The sequence below is a fragment of the Anastrepha obliqua genome, chromosome 1, assembly GCF_027943255.1.
Source record: "Anastrepha obliqua isolate idAnaObli1 chromosome 1, idAnaObli1_1.0, whole genome shotgun sequence".
Lineage (NCBI taxonomy): Eukaryota > Metazoa > Arthropoda > Insecta > Diptera > Tephritidae > Anastrepha > Anastrepha obliqua.
Genome location: NC_072892.1, coordinates 22,304,677 through 22,325,320, shown reverse-complemented (window position 1 = coordinate 22,325,320; position 20,644 = coordinate 22,304,677). Strand labels below are relative to the sequence as shown.

General features: G+C 36.4%; 2 protein-coding genes across 12 annotated transcripts in view; one reads left to right on the top strand and one right to left on the bottom strand.

Annotated features, from left to right (window-relative positions):
• LOC129246238 (F-BAR domain only protein 2) overlaps positions 1 to 13,512 on the top strand; it is a 39,367-nt gene extending 25,855 nt beyond the window's left edge. For 7 of the 11 annotated variants that reach the window (XM_054884947.1, XM_054884890.1, XM_054884917.1 and 4 more), the window contains exons 7-16: positions 3,433 to 3,696; positions 7,472 to 7,577; positions 7,645 to 8,009; positions 8,084 to 8,256; positions 8,339 to 8,496; positions 8,561 to 8,926; positions 8,995 to 9,168; positions 9,337 to 9,672; positions 9,745 to 9,974; positions 11,788 to 13,512. In XM_054884947.1, coding sequence (XP_054740922.1) covers positions 3,433 to 3,696; positions 7,472 to 7,577; positions 7,645 to 8,009; positions 8,084 to 8,256; positions 8,339 to 8,496; positions 8,561 to 8,926; positions 8,995 to 9,168; positions 9,337 to 9,672; positions 9,745 to 9,974; positions 11,788 to 11,885 — 2,270 coding nt within the window. In that variant the 3' untranslated portion in view covers positions 11,886 to 13,512. The remainder of the gene's footprint in view (positions 1 to 3,432; positions 3,697 to 7,471; positions 7,578 to 7,644; positions 8,010 to 8,083; positions 8,257 to 8,338; positions 8,497 to 8,560; positions 8,927 to 8,994; positions 9,169 to 9,336; positions 9,673 to 9,744; positions 9,975 to 11,787) is intronic. The other 4 variants (XM_054884969.1, XM_054884964.1, XM_054884957.1 and 1 more) reach the window with 2 other exon arrangements.
• A 3,311-nt stretch (positions 13,513 to 16,823) lies between these two features.
• LOC129246230 (uncharacterized) lies at positions 16,824 to 18,623 on the bottom strand. The gene has a single exon (XM_054884880.1). The coding sequence runs from the start codon at positions 18,477 to 18,479 to the stop codon at positions 17,280 to 17,282; it is 1,200 nt and encodes a 399-aa protein (XP_054740855.1). The 5' UTR covers positions 18,480 to 18,623; the 3' UTR covers positions 16,824 to 17,279.
• Between the last annotated feature and the right edge of the window lie 2,021 nt (positions 18,624 to 20,644).

Below are 20,644 nucleotides of genomic sequence, written 5' to 3'. Positions count from 1 at the left end.
GATGGCTTTCAGCCAGCCAGGTCAACCTAACCTAACCTAATATTCCCGGGTGAATATTCCTTTTCAGCGTTTAGTTGCATACGTCAGTCCTGGTGTACTGCTTATAAACGAAAACTTCAACGAATTGTTAAGCATCCAGCTAAGGTTCATATTTGGGGTTTGGTCGTTTATTTGTGTTTAGCGCCAATTTGAATGCAGCTTTCATGTATACAACTTACCAAAAATCATGATTAGTATCAGCTGCGAAGATGTTTGGAAGAACTAGCCAACCTTGGATTTTAGAAGAAGCCAATAATTCCAACTATTCGTTCGAAGCCGAAGTTGTGTGAATGGAAACAGCAAAATGGGCATGAAAATTGGATTGACTTCCACAGTCGCCTGATGGCAGCCCTGTTGAAAATTTATGGGCAATTAGTTAAGCAAAAACTCAAAGGAAAACAAATGTGGACGGTCAAAAAGTTATCGAGACAAATTCGGCTCATTTGTAGCCAATTACTTCCACAATTTGCGCGTGCGCAGAAATTAACACCTAATAAGACTCGAAGATTTGAAGCCATTATAGCTAATGTTGGTGACTATTATTGGATTTTTTGCGCATAAGAAATATTAGAAGAAAAGAAATATTATTATATAATGCAGTTTGTTAGAATCGGATTGTTCAAATAGTTTCGACGTCACGGGGGTCACGCTTCCATTAGACGGGCTGATGCATATAAGTATAAATGGCGCTTGCCCCTTTTGTGGGGTATTTGGCCCAGTGCTGCTCCTATTTGTAGTGCGCGTCTTGATGTTGCTCCACAAATGGAGGGACCCACAGTTTTATGCCGACTCCGAACGGCAGATGGTTTTTTATGAGCAGTTTTTTATGGCACAAATATACTGTGAGGTTTGGCATTGCCTGACCTTTTATATTATTTGGCTTTGCATACCCGGAAAAAATATATCTAAATAAATAAGTAATTATAGTTTTTATTCATATCGCTCAAATTCGAAATGCTTTACGGCAGCTGGAAGATGCTGATTTTTATTGGCCATATTTTTTTTTGTTTTAATTTTTTTTTATAATAACGTTGCGCTTTCTTTGTGTGATCGACAAAGACGTACAAAAATTTTAATAGTAATACTTATGAAAAAATTTAAAATATCCCATAAGGGTTTAAAGGAATCTTGACGCGAAAAACACACAAATAACTTCCCCACAAGCCTTTAATTTATTCTTTACAACTTTAACTCTTTTGCATCACCAGCCGAAGTGCGAGTTGTACTCAAAATACCTTGCAACGGTACCTTGAAACTTCCCTCAAACAAAAAAATAATTTATTTCGGATTATTCTATTCTTGGTGATAAGAGAGAGTTTTTCTTTGCGGATTATTCTGCCGAATGATGCAAAAGGGTTAAAGCAGTGTAATACCTTCAAAAACTCAATACTAACAGTATATTATTTTCCATGATTATTCGTTAGGGATGCCAATATTTTTGGGATATTTTAATGTAATCCCGGAATCTTGGTATTACTTCCAATACAATGAGCCAATGTTTTATAAAAAAGAGCATCATTTTAACTTATCTCTCATGTTGTGCTCTTTTACAAGGTGGCGCCAAATTAATCATCCAATTTTGTTTTTGAATAACTTTTTTTTACTAAATAAACAAATAATTTTTAGACAATTCATATCTTGTAAGAGATAATGATTTAATTGAAAATGCTTTGAATTTTGTCGCACTTTATTGCCAAAAGTTTGATGCAGTGATAAGGAAGCTGCATTAACGGTTCAGTGTTGTACGTAATCTTGTAGATACTTCGTCATTTGCAAAAAGCATAAATCTTCCTATATATATATATATATATATAATTGGCGCGTACACCCTTTTTGGGTGTTTGGCCGAGCTCCTCCTCCTATTTGTGGCGTGCATTGTTCCACAAATGGAGGGATCTACAGTTCCAAGCCGACTCCGAACCGCAGATATTTTTATGAGGTATTTTGTTTTTTCTTTTCTCGGTGAAACACCCAAAATTAAGAAAAACATTTTTCTAATAGCGGTCGCCCCTTGGCAGGCAATGGCAAACCTCCGACTGTATTTCTGCCATGAAAAAACTCCTCATAAATCTTCCTACAGGATGATTAATTTTGCGCCACCTTGTATTAACCTTTCCGAATAGGTAAAAAGGTTTTGAATATTATTTATTTAGTTTATTTAGTTTAGGAACTATTGTAGTTCGTCAATTCAAATTAGTTAAAAAATTTAATACTATTTATTTAAGTTTAGTTTGGCTAAGTTTAATTACAAAAGTACTTTTTAAAGTATTTATTTAAATTAAGTACGATACGAAAAATAATGAACTTAACACCTGCAAAAACATAAATAGCTTGCACACATATTTACTGTACTCCGTTAAACAAATCGAGCAAATTGTATGTACATATATGCCCAAAAATTCATGTTTTAGTAAAAAAATTTAATAAATAATTTAGTTACAAAAAGAAACAGAGAAACGCAGTTTATCACGACTAAATTTTTAGTAAAAAAAAAATATTTAAAAAATTATGAAAATACTAATAACGAGTTTAAAACAACCAGAAATACTCAGTTTATCACAACTAAAAAGTATTTTTAGTCAAAAAGAATATTTAAAAAATATTTAAAGAATTACTAAAATACTAATAACGAGCTTAAAATAACTAGAAATACTCATTTTTTCATAACTAAAAAGTATTTTTAGTCAAAAAAAAAAATATTTAAAAAATTATGAAAATATTAATAACGAGTTTAAAATAACCAGAAATACTCAGTTTATCACAAAAAAAAAGTATTTTTAGTCAAAAAAAAATATTTAAAAAATTACTAAAATACTAATAACGAGCTTAAAATAACTAGAAATACTCATTTTTTCATAACTAAAAAGTATTTTTAGTCAAAAAAAAAAAATATTTAAAAAATTATTAAAACACTGAAAACGAGTTTAAAACAACCAGTGAGATTCAGTTTATCACAATTAAAAGGTTTTTTAACTGTATTCTTAACAAATTGCGTATAAAACTTGTTGACAAAGCCACCGCCCTGAAAGCAAGCGTTACATATATTTTCGATTTAGTAGTGATGCACACTCTTACTGGTCTTTCATTTCAAATCTTAGAAAAAATTACTAAACTTCCCCTACATTTTCGATATTTAAAAAAAAGACTTAGGTTTGGCATCCCTATTATGCACAATAGTCTATAACATATTTATTTTGTCTTGCAACAGAAGCTCTGCCTCAGCTGGCCATTTACCACGGACTGCTATTGTATATACATATATTTTACCCTTATACTGTTTTTATTTTTACTAAATATTTAAAAATTTCTGATTTGCTGTGCCTGTTTTTATGTGATTAACCAACTCCCCATTAACTTTCTATCAAAACAAAAACAACCTGTGCTTATATCTAGATCAAGCTGCTATCGAACAGCACCTACAAAAACGCACGTCATCGCCAACACCAACCGCCACTAAGCCCGCATCGAGTCGGAAATACACTGAACCAATTTCTACATCACTTAACGAACGTTCAAATCATCTACATCATCATCATCCACATCAAACGTCTGCTAGTGGCGGCGCTTCTGTTGTCTCAGCATCGAGTGCGGGTGCGGCTGCGGGAAATTCACGCCGCACAACATCACTATTGAATATTTTCACATCAAATTCTCAGGGTGAGGAGGAAATCCAAACAAAAGAAATAATGCAAAATACACAAATTAAGTGTTTTATATTTTGTAAATTACCAACACTACTGAAGTTGTGCGCTGGAATGCGGAAATTTATATGCATACATACATATTTTCTTCTAACACTGAGTTTTTTTTGTATACTTTTACCTACAAACTTAAACTTAATGCGGATGCATAATATTTTTTGGTGGTACAGTTTTTTTTTCTCTCATAACTCTTCTCATAATTTCTGCACTGGAATATTTTGTCGGTGATTTGCTTCTGTATTAGCCTCTCGGGCACAATAAGAATTTGTTCTCTTATATATTGGGCTTGATTGGTATTATTCTGTATATTAATTTGGTTTTTTTATATTTGCTTATTTAAAGTATTTTATGCAAATAATTCAATTATAAACTCTTGGGGAAATTATCGAAAAGCTAAAACTACTCGCTATTTATTTTTAGTTAGTTATTTAGCTTTTTAGTGCGAGATTACTTATTTAGCTTAACTTAATCCAAACGTCCACTTTTGCAGGGTGACACTTTTGTAGTATTTCAGAAATTCACTACACTTGAAAATTCACATACACTCATAAATAAGTATTTAATTTTATGATATTTTCTATATAATTTAGAAAAATAATTATCCATGTTTTTTTATTATTCATTTTATTTCATGTTAGGGTGAAAGGAGTACGTGTACATATCTGCTACTTTTTGTCTCGTTGCTCGTTTATAGTACTTGTAGGTTTCTGCATTTTGCTCTTATTGTCGTCTCACATCCCTTTTCTATAAACTTATTTATTTTAACGCATGCGATTTTGCCAACTACATACATACATACATATGTTTATAATCTTCATTATGCCATCGGTCATATATTGACTAATTTTTCTTCTGCGAATACTAACCCCCTAACGTCTATCAAATTTGTTATTTTATCGTATAATGGGATATACACAAATTTACTTACAAATATTGAGTGCAAGTAAAAATTAAACGACGTTGAAAGCCACATAAAGGCGAAGGAAATTGAAATAGAAAATATTTTCTGTTCTATGTACAATGTGGCGCAAAATTAATCATACAATTTGGTTTTTGATTAAGTTTTTTTACTCAACAAAAAAAAAAAGATTTTGAGTGATAGAAATCTTTATTTTGATCTTTTCGCGCTCTACTATAACCAGATACCAGTCGTTTAGTTCACAAGTGTCAAATATGATTGACGTACGACGCCATCTTCCTATGGAGTCATTAATTTTGCGCCACCTTGCACAAGTATATAACTGTATATAGTATACTCAAAATTCATCAAACCGAATTTTAATGTTTGTAACGGGTGGCGCAAAATTAATCGGGTGGCGCAAAATTAACCATTCAACTTTTTACCAAAAAAAAAAAAAATATTTTGAATGACGGAAATCTTTATTTTGACCCTTACGTGCTCCATTGCTTGTCTGTTTGTACTGTTTAGCTCACAAGTGTCAAATATGATTGCCGTAGGACGATATTTGCGAATATTATAAATCTTTCCATAATTGATTAATTTTGCGCCACCTGTTATATTAATATCTGAAAATTATCCTGTAACTTGCGAGTAAGTTAATTTCTAAGAAATCGCTCTCAAAGAGAAAAATATCAAAAAAGTACATGAACGCAAAACCAATAACAATTTGCAAGTTTTAAGAACAGCTGATTAAATTGTTGGCGGAAAAAATCACTAAAATTAAACATTTTTTCAGCTGAACTCGTAAATTATATTATTATTAACTCGTATTAAATTATAAAACAAAAGCAAATAGAATGCAAATTAACGAGGTTAGCACCTCTTGATTTTATTTTGTCCACAATAATTTTTTCCGTTTCATCATCGCTGTCAGATGCAGAACATTGCATTAGCAATTGTATTGTTGTGGCAATCACAGCTTTCTTCATATTTTCATTGCTTCCTATTGCCGAATTAGTTAATAATCAAGAAGCACAAGCGTTTCGTTTTGTATTTCGGAAACTGCAGCAACCGTGACTGGAGGCTGTTGTGCAGAAATGCAGAAGTACTTATGAACCTCTATTTCATTGTCATTCAAATAGGTTAGGTTAGGTTGACCTGGCTGGCTGAAAGCCATCACATAGACCTATTGATCCTTAGTGTTACCAGATGGAGCTTGACCCCTACGTTTCGTTGTGGTAGACATCTTGTAATATGTATGCGTCTTTTGCGAATCTAAGTAAACTCTGAAGCTCTATCCCCGAGAGGCATTCTAACTTCTCATATTGTAAAGCTCCTAAACATTTCATTCGGGTTCTAGTTAATGCAGGGCAGGAACATAGAAGGTGTTCAAGAGTATCCCTCTCTTCCAGTTCCTTGCAAAATCTGCTATCGTTGTTTGTAATTTCTATCTTGTATGCGTGCGCCGCTAGCAAATTGTGGCCTGTCAGTATACCTACCATAGTTCTGCTTTCCTTTCTTGACAGGGCTAGTACGAATCTGGCGTATTTATTCGCATTCTGGGTACACATGATTTTCCACCTCCTTTAAATACGGTGTGCAATGTCATCGCTGCGGACATGAAAACTCGGATAGGCATGATTTTCCACATCCTGTCTATCCGTATTTTCATGTCCGCAGCGATGTGATTGCATACCGTATTTAAAGGTTTCAGTATGTCGTTTTCTTGTTCGAATTGTCTGTAAACAGCGCTTTTGGCAATCTCATCTACAATTTCGTTTCCTGTAATGCCTTTATGTCCGGGTACCCAATAGATATGCAACCGTCTGTCTGTGGCTAATCTCTCCAATGGTTCCCTGCTTTTTAAAACATTTTTAGATGAAATTCCATATGAGTTTATTGCTTTTATCGCCGCTTGACTGTCAACGTATATATTTATTTTGGCGTTGCTTGATGTCTTTGCGAATGCAATTTTCGCAGCCTTACCTACAGCAAAAAAATACTTCTGCTTGAAAGATTATGCAGCGGTCAGGAAGCTTAAATGGCTGCCTGATGTCTAGCTCTGCGCAATAGATCCTTGCCCCTACTCCGTCTAACATTTTTGAGCCATCAGTAAATATATTAAGAGTATTTGGATTAGGTTTCATTCCTTTTTTCCATCCCTCCTATGTCCGAATGCTCTACAGGCGCTGAGTCTTACGGCGGATTTAGCTGCTAGACACTCCGCCGCAATTGTCATTCAAATAAACTTTATACATTTTTTCTGAAATATATTTACTTACGTTTTCCATTTTGGCCACCACTTTTATTTAAATTTAGAACTTTGAGTCAATTCGTAAATTTTAATTCGTGTTTATTTTTACTTTGCGGTTAGCTGTTTCTCACTTGCAAATTCTTTCAAGTAAAAATTTATCCAATAAAAACGTGCAACTTCCCCTCAAAATGAAATGACATTTTGCTCTCTCCCTTTCCCCTACTTTGCAATACATGAACACCAAAACTTGATAGTTTGTAATTTGTTACAAATTATTTGCTTCATCAACAGATCTATTATCTGAATGGAAGCCTCCTATCGTAGAGTTGATAAAGATGAAGAGCGAGCAGATTAACTTACTTTATAGAAAATTTAAGTACAATTAAAAAAAATAAAACGGTGATATATCCAAAGTACAGATTTTCTTTCGGGCTGCCACTATTCGGTTTGATGCATAATAATTAAATAATTTGCATACGTAAATTTTCGTGTATATCCCAATAAATTTTGAAACAAAATGCTAGGCACTGAAAATCAATTACAATTTCCAACCGTTCATCTCTTCCCCTTGCACAGTGTCTGGCATTTTGCGTAGCCGTCGTGACAAAGCGAAAACTAAAAAATCTAAAAAGAAGAAAGATGGCGAAGCTGCCGACAATATCCAAGAGGAGCGACTCGGAAGGTAGTTTCCTTTAAAATTTGCTTAATTCGTTTATTGATTCCTCCTTTTTTTTCGCCCCCGTGTTTAGTGTGGATCGCTCCAACAATTCCTACGATAATGACGAAAACAATAAAATGAAGGCGCAGAATTCCAGCGGCAGCAGCGCCGGTGGCCTAGGCATATCTTCTGCTTCAGCGCCGGGTAGTGTGGACTCGTCAGGCGGTGGCGCCGGTGTACTGGGTATTAACGCTTCTGGCAATAGTGCAGGTGGCTTAACAAGCAGCGCTGCTAATGCGGCGGGCAATGCGAATGCCAGCAGCAGCGCAACTGGAAATGGCACGGCTGCAGGTGGTGCAGCCACCACTAAAGCATATGGCGCAAATGAGGTTGATGAAGATGGTTACAGCATGCAGCCACCGAAAGATAATGCTTGGAATGAAAATCACGATAAAGGTATGTGAAAAAATATCAAAAATAAAGTTTTTAATTTTTTTTTTTGCTAAATACCTACTTTTCCATTTTTTTAGCTGGCAGTTTCTACTCTGACTCAGACTCAGACTCAGATAACGATAAGCCGGAACGGCGCATTCACGTGAAAATCAAGCCACTGAATAATGGCCAAGCGCCAATGTCTGCAAGTGTGGATGAGTTGCGCGCTACGGTGGAGAATATCTCACTATCACCCACCAGCGTCTTTTCGGTAAACATAGAACATATTGCCCATCAATTATGCTCATTTCAATAAGCTTTCTTATATGCTTGCGTTTTGCATTTACATTTAGACTTTCAACCAACAGCACAGCAATCAGCAGCTGCAACAATCTCGCATCGCTTCACGTCAGCAATCGCCTGAGATATCCAACGCATCCACACCAACGGCCACGGTGCATCCATATGCGCCACTGCAGAGCCCCACACTCTCCATGTCGAACAATTCTAGGTGATTTGCATTCGATTCGATTTATATTTTAACATATTTTGAAAACATTTTCACTTTTGCGCAGATACGCCGACTTAGGAGATATTTTCTCTGAGTTGGGCGATGTAAGTGCCTCGGCGCCCGCCTCCGCCACACTATCAAAATCCAACAGTCGTCAGATACCGACACCTACATCAACTAGTAGTATTGCAATACCGCGACCACCTTCGCGCCGTTCTGAGATGGGCATGGCGCCCACAGTGGTGGCGGCTCGTGGGCGTATAAGTCCATCACCGGCGATGAACCGTGCAGACAGTATTGGTAGTTTAGAGTTTCGTACTGCTATCGGTGGTATTGGGTCATCGCGTGGCCCATCGCCGCTCACCATTGGCATTTCGGATACGATCCCAATAGCAGTAGCATTCCATGAGATCATACACGCCTACTTTAGGTGCGTCAAAGCGTGATGCAAATGCTATCAACTCTTGTGATATTTTGTTTTTATATTGTTTCCAACAGAGGTAGCGACGAGTCGCGCTGTCAGGTGAAAATTTCTGGCGATATGATGTTATCATTCCCTGCCGGCATTGTTGGCCTTCTAGCAAATAATCCGAATCCAGCGAAACTTGGTTTTCGCATCAAAAATGTGCAAAACTTGGAAAATTTGATACCGAATTCGAAATTAGTTCAAATGTAAGTACCAAACCCACTTGGAAAGATATACAGACAACAGTTATGTTTGTTAAACTGACACTTTGTGTAATAATATATATAAACAAAGCTAATGTGACACTTGAGTTAAATATCAAATTTCTTGCTATCGATTTATATAAATTAACCAAATGTCGTATACCCCGCCAGCGATCGCAATCAATCGAGTTCCTTCAGTACAATGTTGGAATTCAATATGCCCGCTTTGACCGCTTTGCTGCGCCACCAAGCGGAACACAGTCCCAACGCGTCGTATTTCAATGTGGACATACTCAAGTATCAAGTGCGTTCCAAACCAGGCGCCTCGTCATGTCCCTTCCAGCTGGTATCGTATTGGAAGTGTGAGTCCACATTTACGGCACTCAAAATCGATTACAAGTACAATAATCACGCAATGGCAAGCGCCTCACCGTTGCTGAATGTCACGCTGTCGGTGCCGGTAAACGGTTCGGTGCGCAACGTGCAGTCGAAACCACATTCCGCTTGGTGGGTCCTATTGCACTTTGCCTACTCATTTTACTTAGTTGACAGAAAAATTAAAATGTTTCGTTTTTATAGGCTCGGTGAGTCGAATCGCTTGGTTTGGAATTTCACTGACATCTCACAAAATTCCCAAGATGGAGGCGTCGGTACGTTACGTGCGCGTCTCGAACTGAACGAAGGTCCATCCATACCGGCCCTATTGACTACGCAATTCAATTGTGAGGGCACTACACTATCGGGCATTGAGTTTGAGCTGCAGGGTAGTGGTTATCGGCTATCGTTGGTGAAGCGTCGTTTTGTGTCGGGTAAGTGGTGAAGGATTTCTTAAAATCAAAAAAAATTACAATTTAACCTTTCTTAATAATTCGATGGCGATGATTATTCAAAACAAAAATCTCGATTCGAATCATTGAGCTGCTACATCAGCTTGTAAAGGGTGACCAATTTAGAGGTATCGGATTTTAAAATGAAACGACGACGCAGAAAATCCATTGTTTCTCGGGCTGTATGACAAGTAGCGCCGTCCGCCGTCCTGTTTGAACGATCTCCATTCACTGTTAATTGGCGCCAGCCCCTACTTTGAAGAAATATGGGCCGATGCTTGCTCTAGCCCGTAGGCCGCACCAAACGCTTGTTGCTCTTCAGCCCAAATACGGCAATTGGCCTCGTCGGTTACGTACACCATAAGACACAGAGCGTCGATTTTCATAATACAATTGTACGATTTGTAAACGTTGTTGAGGCGTAAAGCTTTCCATTATGAAATGCCAATGAATACTGAAAAATATGTGGCCGTCGTAGCCGAACGGGTTGGTGCGTGACTATCATTCGGAATTCAGAGAGAACGTAGGTTCGAATCTCGGTGGAAGATCAAAATGAAAAATAAGTTGTTTCTAACAACGGTCGCCCCTCGGCAGGCAATGGCAAACCTCCGAGTGTATTTCTGCCATGAAAAAGCTCTTCTTAAAAAAAAATATCTGCCGTTCGGAGTCGGCTTGAAACTGTAGGTCCCTCCATTTGTGGAACAACATCAAGACGCATGCCAATAACAGGTGTTATTTTCAATAGCCCGCTATTTCCGTTGATGTCACTTTTGAAGCCGTCATTTTTTGATATTTGACAAGTAAAAACTACACCAAAATAATAAAAATGGAACGATACACGCCTAAACAACGCATTGAAATTATTAAAATGCACTATAAAAATGGTGAAAATTTGGCAGAGACGGTTCGTAAAACTCGAACATTTTTGGGTCATCGTGAAGCACCTTGTCGGACCGCAATACAGAAATTGGTGAAAAAATTCGAGCTGTTGGGATAAGTTAGTGATGTGAAGAATAAAACCCGTGCACGTCGCTCGAGAACAACTGAAAATGTTGCTGTTGTAGCAGAAAGTGTTGAAGAAAACCCAAGTTTTTCCATTCCTCGTAGTTCTTTGGAATTAGGCATTCTACAAATCTGTATTTTGCATAAAGATTTGGATCTTCAGGCTTATAAAGTCCAGTTAACACAAGAACTCAAGCCGGCCGATCATCAACAACGTGGTGTCTTTGCTGATTGGGGCGTTGAAATGCATGAAAATTTTCCGGAATTCCATCGAAAAATCAACTTGAGTGATGTGGCCCATTTCCACCTCGGTGGCTTCGTCAACAAGCAAAATTGTCGGATCTGGGGCTCAGAAAATCCAAAAGTTATTGTTGAAAAGCCTCTATCCTCAGCGTGTGACTGTTTGGAGCGGTTTATGGTAAGGCGGAGTCATTGTACCTTACTTTTTCGGAAATGAAACTGGAGCAACAGTTACGGTGAATGGATTGCGCTATCGAGGGATAATTAACGATTTTTTATAGCCTTAATTGGATGGTATTGATCTGGACAACGTTTACTTTCAACAAGACGGCGCTAAGTGTCACAGAAGCAACGAAACCATCGATCTATTACGGGAATAACACCTTTTATTGGAAAACCCTTTATATACTTAAAAAATATGTTTTTAGTTTGACAGCAGTTAGGCGGCGTGATCTGTCAAAAAAATCCTATTGTGGAAAAAATACCTCCAATCTGATCACCCTTTACAATATGCGCATCACACATGTATATTAATTTTATTTGCTGTTTTCAGGCAAATATGTTTGCGAGGGGGATGGCGTGCGCAGTGGCGCCACACCAACACCACCGTCTGTGGGGTCGTCTAGTCCATTTTCAGCAAAGTCGAATTAGTTGAAAACTATTTAAAATTAATAAGAAACAAGAACAACAACAAACTATATAAACTAGCAACAGCAAATGTGTTACACGATTTTTCGTAAGTGTACCCGATACTACCGCAGAGTCTAAGTAGCCAAAAATAAAAATGATTCAATTTAATTATCTTCAATAATTCAACAGCATAAAAGCAACGACATTTTTGAAAATCAACACAAATATGCATACCTACACACACACACACACAGCTAAACAACCGAATAAACATTTGAAAACGCGCTAAACATTTGCTACATAATGTGAAGTAGAAAAATAGGCTCGTGAATTAGTAAAAATTTATTTAACAAAAAAAAACAAAAAAAAAAACTCAATGAGGGCACCTGAATATGCCACTTGAAGAACACTATAATGTGCTAAGAAAATTTTGTAACAGTTGTATTTGTTGCTTAGCTTTATTTGTTTTAAATGCTGATGCTGAATAGACGAACGGAGCAACTACAATTGCTTGTGGGGGAATGCCGAATTTAAGCGAGAAGTTTGTGCGCGCTACATTCTTTTTATTTTCTCTTTTGTATTATAAATATGAACTTGTTTTGTTTCTTTATATGGCTACGCCTAAGTTTTTGTGTATAGCGTTGCGAAAAAACGAGCCAAATTATTGAATTGTCTACCGTTTTTTGTATTCCATTAAAATTTGGAGCGATTATGAATATTTAGCGCGAGAGGATTGCACTTTTACGTATTGTATTGTTAAACTCTTTATTATTACTGTAAACATAACTATATTAAAGAGTATGTGTGTATGTAGATTTTTATATATACATATGTATTTGTATATGCTAATATACCTGTAGAACACTAAGTGTTGATTTTATGTTTATTTTTTAAATGATATAAAGCAAATAAAAAGGAGAGTCCACTTTTCGAAGCCGAAGTTGTATGTGAATGTAATGGTACGTACATACATACATGCCGACATACCTACATTCATGAAACCTACTATTTACATGCATACGCGATAACGCCAATAGAAATTTATTATATTCGCAAAAATACACATGACATCAATATGTAAAAATATGCATTTTCCAAAGTAATTTTAAAATAAATTCTGTAAGATAGTGAGTGAGAATTATTTCAAATAATTTCTTTAGTCTAACTTTGTTGTTGAGCTTGCAGCTATTTTCCAGTAATTTAAAACTAGTTTTAGTTGCAATGTATTCATCCATTTGCTTTGCTCATTACCGCTTTAATAACGGCGCATGTAAACATGCATAAATACACACACATATAAACAAATAATTCGCTTTTATTTAGAATTCTTATGTAGTTCAAAGAGAGATTGTCTTGATGTTTAATGTGAAGTTGTGTTTTTTTTTTTTTTGTTCTTGTTTTGGAAAGCCAATGAAATTATCTATCCTAATTTTTACCCATATATTTAATTAAATTGAATTGTAATTGAGCTTTAACTGTAACCGGTGTAAAATATGTACAATATAAGATGTGCTCGAGCTGCAATAATTGCGGGCGTGTTATATTTTATGAGACAACATCACTTCTAAACTCTTCACTGCAAAATTGAGATGCAGCACGAAAAGTAAGTAAATTTAGTAATAAAGCTAAATTAATATGCTATGATAAACAGTGTTTGCTCACCATTTTTTATCTAAAAATTAAGCTCGTCTGGAACGAATTTATTAGTCAGGTCGGAAAACCATGCTTTGAGCCAAAGTACTGAGGGTTACAGTACGTGTCCATTGAATTATGACCGATTGCATTTTTCCTAAAAACTTCAAATATTAGGTAAAATGTTTAATCTAATTTAGGCTTTTCCAAATAAAAATGGGTATTAGGGGGTTTTTAACCTGTTCTTAGATGTTTTTAAGAATTTCCCGTCAATTGGCCTGCTATGATTACTGATCCTTTTCTAATCATTTTTTTTTTTTTTGCTTATAAGTGAAAAGTTAAGTATGCAAGTGCCAGTGCGAATTAATTCGATCTTGTGTAAAGAGCATAAAGAAACTAATTGAGATCGTCTGAAAAGTGAAAGAATTGAATCGTGAATATTCATATATCTAAAATATAACAACAGAAAGTACAAAATATACATATCATATGAATTTGTCACGTGGATTATCCTTTTTTTTTCAATTTAACCATTTTTTTTTAGGAAATGGGTCAAAAGTCGGATTTGAAATCGGGACAAAAGCAACAAATTGCAGTTCTTTTGTAAGCCAAGAACCTACACTATGCAGACATAGCACGAACCGATGGAATATCCAAGGCGTCTGCCGTAAATGTTGCCAAAAAGTGGAAAAATACCAACAACGTTTTAGCGGTAACTTCAAACAATTGCTAAAATTGTCGCCGAGAACGCAACACCTCAACCAGGCAGGATCGCAAAATCGTCCAAACAGTTCTCTGGAACAGAAATGCTTCAAGTCGGATGATTTTAAGAGAGGTTCAGAAATCTTGAGTAAATATTTCGGAAAGTCATTAGTAGGTCAGGTCGGAAAACGATGCTTTGAGCCAAAGTACTGAGGGTTACATGAAAGCTGCTCTAGATCTTAACCATAGTAACAACCTATAAAGAAATTTTTTTGCGTGTTTGCTTTTCTAGATTATCTCTTCAGCTGTTAAATACTTAGTCTTACCATAAATTCTGAAGTGATAGACAGAAAAAGAAGTGGTTCGTACCAGTGCAGCCAAGCCGTTCGAGAAAAAATTCTCAGAAATCACCTTAGAAAGCAGAAAATCATTTCCAGGGAAATGAATGTATCGATCAGTTGCATGTCAAGACTAATTAGAGATGATCTTCAGATGAAAGCCTTCAAGCGCTCAACTGGTCATCTTTTAACAACGCGCTTGCAGAAAATTAGACTCGTCAAATGCAAGCAACTTCTTCGGTGGCACGCGGCCAACGGCTATGAAAATATTCTTTTCACAGATGAGAAAATTTTCACTGTTGAAGAAGTTTTTTGACAAGCAAAACGACAAAATCTATGCTAAAACTTTTATAGACGCAAAAAATGTTGTTCCAAGGGTTCAGGGTGGCCACCATCCAGCCCTAATAGAGTGTAACAATGCTCTCAACAAACTGACCCCAGGTCTCACTGATTTGAGTACGAGGACATGAGCGACATGAGCGACACTAGGGAAACGAGAAGGCAGACTTATGCCAAAAAAGGGGCAAGAAGCTTTTGAACTTCAATACCAACAGAGCAATATCTGCTCTAACCTTAAATAAAAAGGGCCTCACTTTACTGTGTGGTAAAGTTTGATAAGGTATCATTAATCCTTTAACGGCAGCACAACGCTTCCAAGTGAACTTTACTTTGAAAACAAAAAAAAATTGGGTTCGGAAAGTAATTCCGATTTTTTCTAGACAGAGGATTTGATTGTAGGTATATTTTCACAGCTAACTTCACATTTAAGTCGCATTGGTATTATATGTTTTGACAGCTGATATAGCAAGGATTGTGTGTGAATAAGTTCAATTGACTTTACGCAGTAGTTTTTTAGAATAGGTAAAAATGCTGTTCAAGCCAGAAAGAAATTAACCGATGCGTATGGAGAAGATGTGTTGACAATACGTCAGTGCCAGAACTGGTTTGCAAAATTTCGATCCGACAAGATCGAGGTCAAGATGCACCACGTTCTGGAAGGCCAGTTAAAGCTAAAAAAGACGCAATAAAGGCATAAGTTGATGCGAACCGGCGAATATCAACACGTGAGAGCGGTGAGAGGTTAAATTTACCGAATTCAACTGTTTATGACCACATGAAAGGGCTGGGTTTAAACTCGAAGCTCGATATATTCACAAAAAAAAAAAAAAAAAACGAAATTACTTTCCGAACAAACCAATAAATAAATAATAAAAAAAACAACATTTCTTTCGAAATGAGGAAGGACCTGCCGGTGAAAGGCGAGCACAATCGAGCCAAATTGACTGAATATTTGTATCCAAAGTTAATCAGTTAAACATCGACGGTTTTTGGTTCCAACAAGACGACGCGACTTGCCATACAGAGCACCTAACAATCGATTTATTGCAATATTCAAGCCACCCTTGACGTCATACAGCCAGATTTATTGGAAAAATTAGCAAAAATTGCATTGGTCGAATGGGCCATGTATTTAACTGGTAGCCGAGGCGGACATATGCCGGATATCATATTACAAAAAATTCTATGAAAGTTAGATTATAATAAAATAAAATTCATTCCAAGAATATTTCTGTTTTGTTTTATCATTTTAAGTGCTCCAGCTCTTAAAAAACCCACCACATATACTTCAACTCGAAATCAATTCAATATGTCACATTGACTCAAACATTGCTTGAAGGTTAAACCAGTAACAGGATTGCAATATGGCCAAAATTATGGCATAGCTTGAATACATCCATATGCTTCAAGTGATCATGCCAAATTGAGAATAAGCGAACAGGCCGAACCGAACTTCGGTCGAGGTGGCCTCGAACATTTTTAAGATTCCAAACAAGCTTTGGCTTTAAAAATCATATTTTTTTGAATAAAAAAAACAACAATGAACATATGTAAGTTTCAATCACATAAATTTTGTATGCATGTAAAAACAAAAAAAATTATTTTTATATTAAGTTTATATTGTAATTTAAAAAGCAATAGCTTTTTAGCACTTTCACCTTGAAAGTGGTATCTTCTATTTGAATAGAGCGGTCCGGTAGTACTCAACAATTGTTCACAAGCCACTCAATGTAGAAGCAAATAGATATTTGTACCCATAATTATCAAAGTGGTCTAAGTCATATATTTCTTCTTTAGTGATATTTAATGAATTGCGTTTGAATGAGTTAAAAAATATTTTCATATTATGCGACATTTTAATTTATAATTTTCTTAGTCTTGATGAATGGCAATTTATTATCAATATGAAATTTTGTATGAATTTCATACGAAAATGTTGTTTTTTTCTAGTTTTTATGATTCTTAAAATGTTTATGATAAACTGGAGGGATATCTGGTAGTAAACAAATAATATCTTGTATGTTTTTCTTCCGTTACTGGTTTAGGGTTGGTATATATCGAAAGTAATTTAATATTTTCGTATATTTTTAACCGTTTCATGTTTAGAGATCGAATATTTTACATTATTGAAACAAATTCTTCCATGAATGTTTATTAAGGCACATACGTCAAGTGTTGACGTACATAAGTAAATTTCGTTGCCTGTAATTTATTGCGTTACTCTCGTAGCACGGAGATATGTATGATAAGCCGAGTAATGTAACGATACACTTTTTAAAACTATCTATTTATATTTTCCTTCAAACAGTGATTTGAACATAAATTTACAGTAAAATTATTTAACTCTTATATATTTAACTACAAAGCTTTTAAATGTTTAGTTTTGCACCACGATGAAGCCAGTCTATTTCTTATTTCCTATCATTCCCGGCACTCGGTAGAGAAATTCTCCATCATCATCATAGTACACATCCTCGACTCGATAGGTTGCTCCTTTGCGCCATACTTTGCGTGGAATATGTATGCGATCTTTGACGCGCGTTATTTCGAATCGTTTTTGATCCTCAGCGCTAATAACAATTTCGCTGCTTTCATATTTCTCCAGCAGATTTAGATTAGCTAATGTGTTGTCGTGCTCGCTCGTGGAAATTATGCCAGTACCACTCGGATTTTGTAGTTTAGCTACTGCTTGCTGCTCTACACTGTGTGTTCCTGTTGAGTGATGGACTTCGTTATTCGCAGCAGTTAAATCAGTTGTGGTAGAAGACAAGTCCGATTCAGTTGGTGGTAGTTTGTATTTTTTTAGCTCTTGTAGACGCATTCTCCTTTTATCGTGAACTTTTTCCAACAAATACGTCTCATCCTCAGCCGCCGCTTCCGGTGCTGGCATAACATTGGTTGATTTTCCTGCCGACAGCAGCGGCGCCTCTTTTTTTTCTGCATACTTATCGCAACTTGTAATAATGGATAAGAATTCATCTTTTTTCGGGCGGCGCAATGTCGGTATCTCACTCGACTTTGCGGACAACACACGCAAGTCTTCCGCGCGTCTTGTGGCAAATTTTTGCACATGTGCCTGCAAATCCGGTGGCAATTGCAACAGTTTTGGATTTGTTCGCAATGTTTCCCAATTTCGTATGACTACCTCATCGTGTTTATGAATACGCTTAGTGCTACGAGCCTGCCACTTGGCTGATATTATTTTCTGCACAATTTCGATAGTAGCGGGAAAACTTTCCGCCAAACGCTCTGCAGTCCATTCATCAGGATCACTCAAATGCAACGTACGTATTTGCTCCTTCTCAGCATAGGTGAGTAAGTTTGGTAGTTTGGGTTCCCGGAAGTATTTGTGCTTAATCATATGGTGCCGAATGCGCTCACGTTGTTGAATCATTTCACGTTCATGCTCACGATGTGCCTGGCTGGCTGTCATAAAGTCTGATTCCAAGTCACCAAATCCCTCGGGATCCTGTACGAGACGTTCGTCGACCGTTTCTGAGATAGTGAGTTGATGGCCGATGCCGGGGTTAGAACGTCGCCCAACACCACGCGCCCAACGCGATACGGCAGTGTGAAAGCAACGAATTTGAGATGTGGACAACATTTTTTAATAATTTAATAATTTTAGATACCAATTAAATATCAAGAAACTAACTAATTATTTCCGATTAAGATTCATCGTGCAATGAAAAACTAAACTCAATTCCCCTTTAAGTAGACAGATGATCAACAGCTGGTTTTATTTAACCCATGTTGATTTCAGCACTAATCATAGCTCTGTTTCTTTACATAGTTTTGTACAAGTACGCGATAGTTCGTAACGGTTCAAGGCGAATCGCTTAAAGCTGGTATCGGTAAATCAGTTAATTTGTTTTTTTTCTGTTTGTCAGCGCAGAATGAAACATGGCGAATTGATTCTTTGTTTTCTAATTTGCCAATATTTTGCCGTTACAATCAAACGTATAAAACATTATTGTTGGTCTATTGCCACCAGCTTTAATGCAGGCGCCTTATGACAGTTGTTACAAACTATCAAGGCGAATAGAATACAGAAGAATATTTTTCGCGATATTGACATCATCACCCTCATAAAAATTCAAAACAATATAAACAAAAAGAAGAGAAGTTAGTTGTTTGCAAATATTCAGTGAATGGCTGGTAATATTTTGATTTCAAGATTTGTGACTTTTAAATTATACAAACTAATTAAGTTTTTTTGTTTGTTTTTTTTTTTTTGTCGATAATGCGATGGCAAGAATTGCTTACCCTTCCTCTTCACAAACAAGAAATAGCCTTTCTTTTGTTTGTTTATTTGTATTCTATCAATTTTGCTATAAAACCAAGGCAAATTCATTAAAGGTGGTGTCTCTAAGTCAATAATAACATTTTGTAAATTAATATGCTACGTCAAAACAAATAATTTATTGTAGTATTTTAATTTACAATGAACCATGAATAGCTGACATGCAGTTGGATCTAGAAGCTTACGACAATGGTGTGAATGGAACTGTTTTTCGTCATTTCATTTTATGCTGGGATTCTAATGTACAGTGCGAAGGAAAAATAATATAATAAAGAAATCAGCTGGTCTACTGCTATCAACTTAAACAAATTCTGTGGATGATAGATTACCAGGTTTGCTATTTAGCAATACTGAGGGAACTTTGGCTTGCACATCATTTGGGGATTCGGCAGCCGAATTTTACATGATAATTTCACATCTATTCACACACTCGTCCAATCAGTCTTTGTTCAATAGCAATGAAGCAGCATGAGCAAATATTGTGTTATTTTTTTCGTATTTCACCAACACAATATCAGTTTTTTTGTAAACACACCTCGAGTGATGTCGGCCCGTCAGCTAATTCTGTCAAATTCGTTCAGAGCCAAGGCGAACCTATTACAGGTGGTGTTGGTAAATCAGCTGAGTTGTTTTTTTTTTTCTTTCGTCGTGTCCATGTGGCTGTCAGCTCATAATGAAACAAGGCGAATTCGCAATTGATTTGACAATCAATTGTACAGGACAGTGTTGTTGGTCTAGTGCCACCACCTTTAATGAATGCGCTTTGTCAGAGCCCAAAAACGTCCTGTTAAAGAGAAATCTTTTCATCTATACTAATATTATAAAGAGGAAAACTTTGTTTGTTTGGTTGTAATGAATAGGCTCAAAAACTACTGGACCGATTTTAAAAATTCTTTCACCATTCGAAAGCTACATCATCCACGAGTAACATGGATTATATTTTATTTTGGAAATAGGGCTCGAGATATAGGTCAAAACGTGGACCCGGGTAACCTTCGGATGTGTATGTACAATATGGGTATCGAATGGAAGCTGTTGGGGAATGCTTTAGTCCAGAGTATTTTTCATGCCGCTCCGTGACTAGGGTCTCGAGATAGAGACCAAAAAGTGGAGCCTAGAATGTGTTTGTACAATATGGATATCAGATGGAAGCTGTTGGTGAATGCTTTAGTACAGAGTATTTTTCATGCCGCTCCGGGACTGGGGTCTCGAGATATAGGTCAAAACGTGGACCCGGGTAACCTTTGGTTGTGTATGTACAATATGGATATCAAATGAAAGCTGTTGATAAGTGCTTTAATACGGGGTAATTTTCATACCTATTGATGACTAGGGTCTCGAAATATATGCCAAAACGTGGACCCGCCGTGTCTTTGCACCGAATTAAACCAAACTTACGCACATTGTTAAGTAAGTATTGAAAATGGGTTTCGTAAAGTTTGGTTGTAATTCGGAGCACTGGCAAC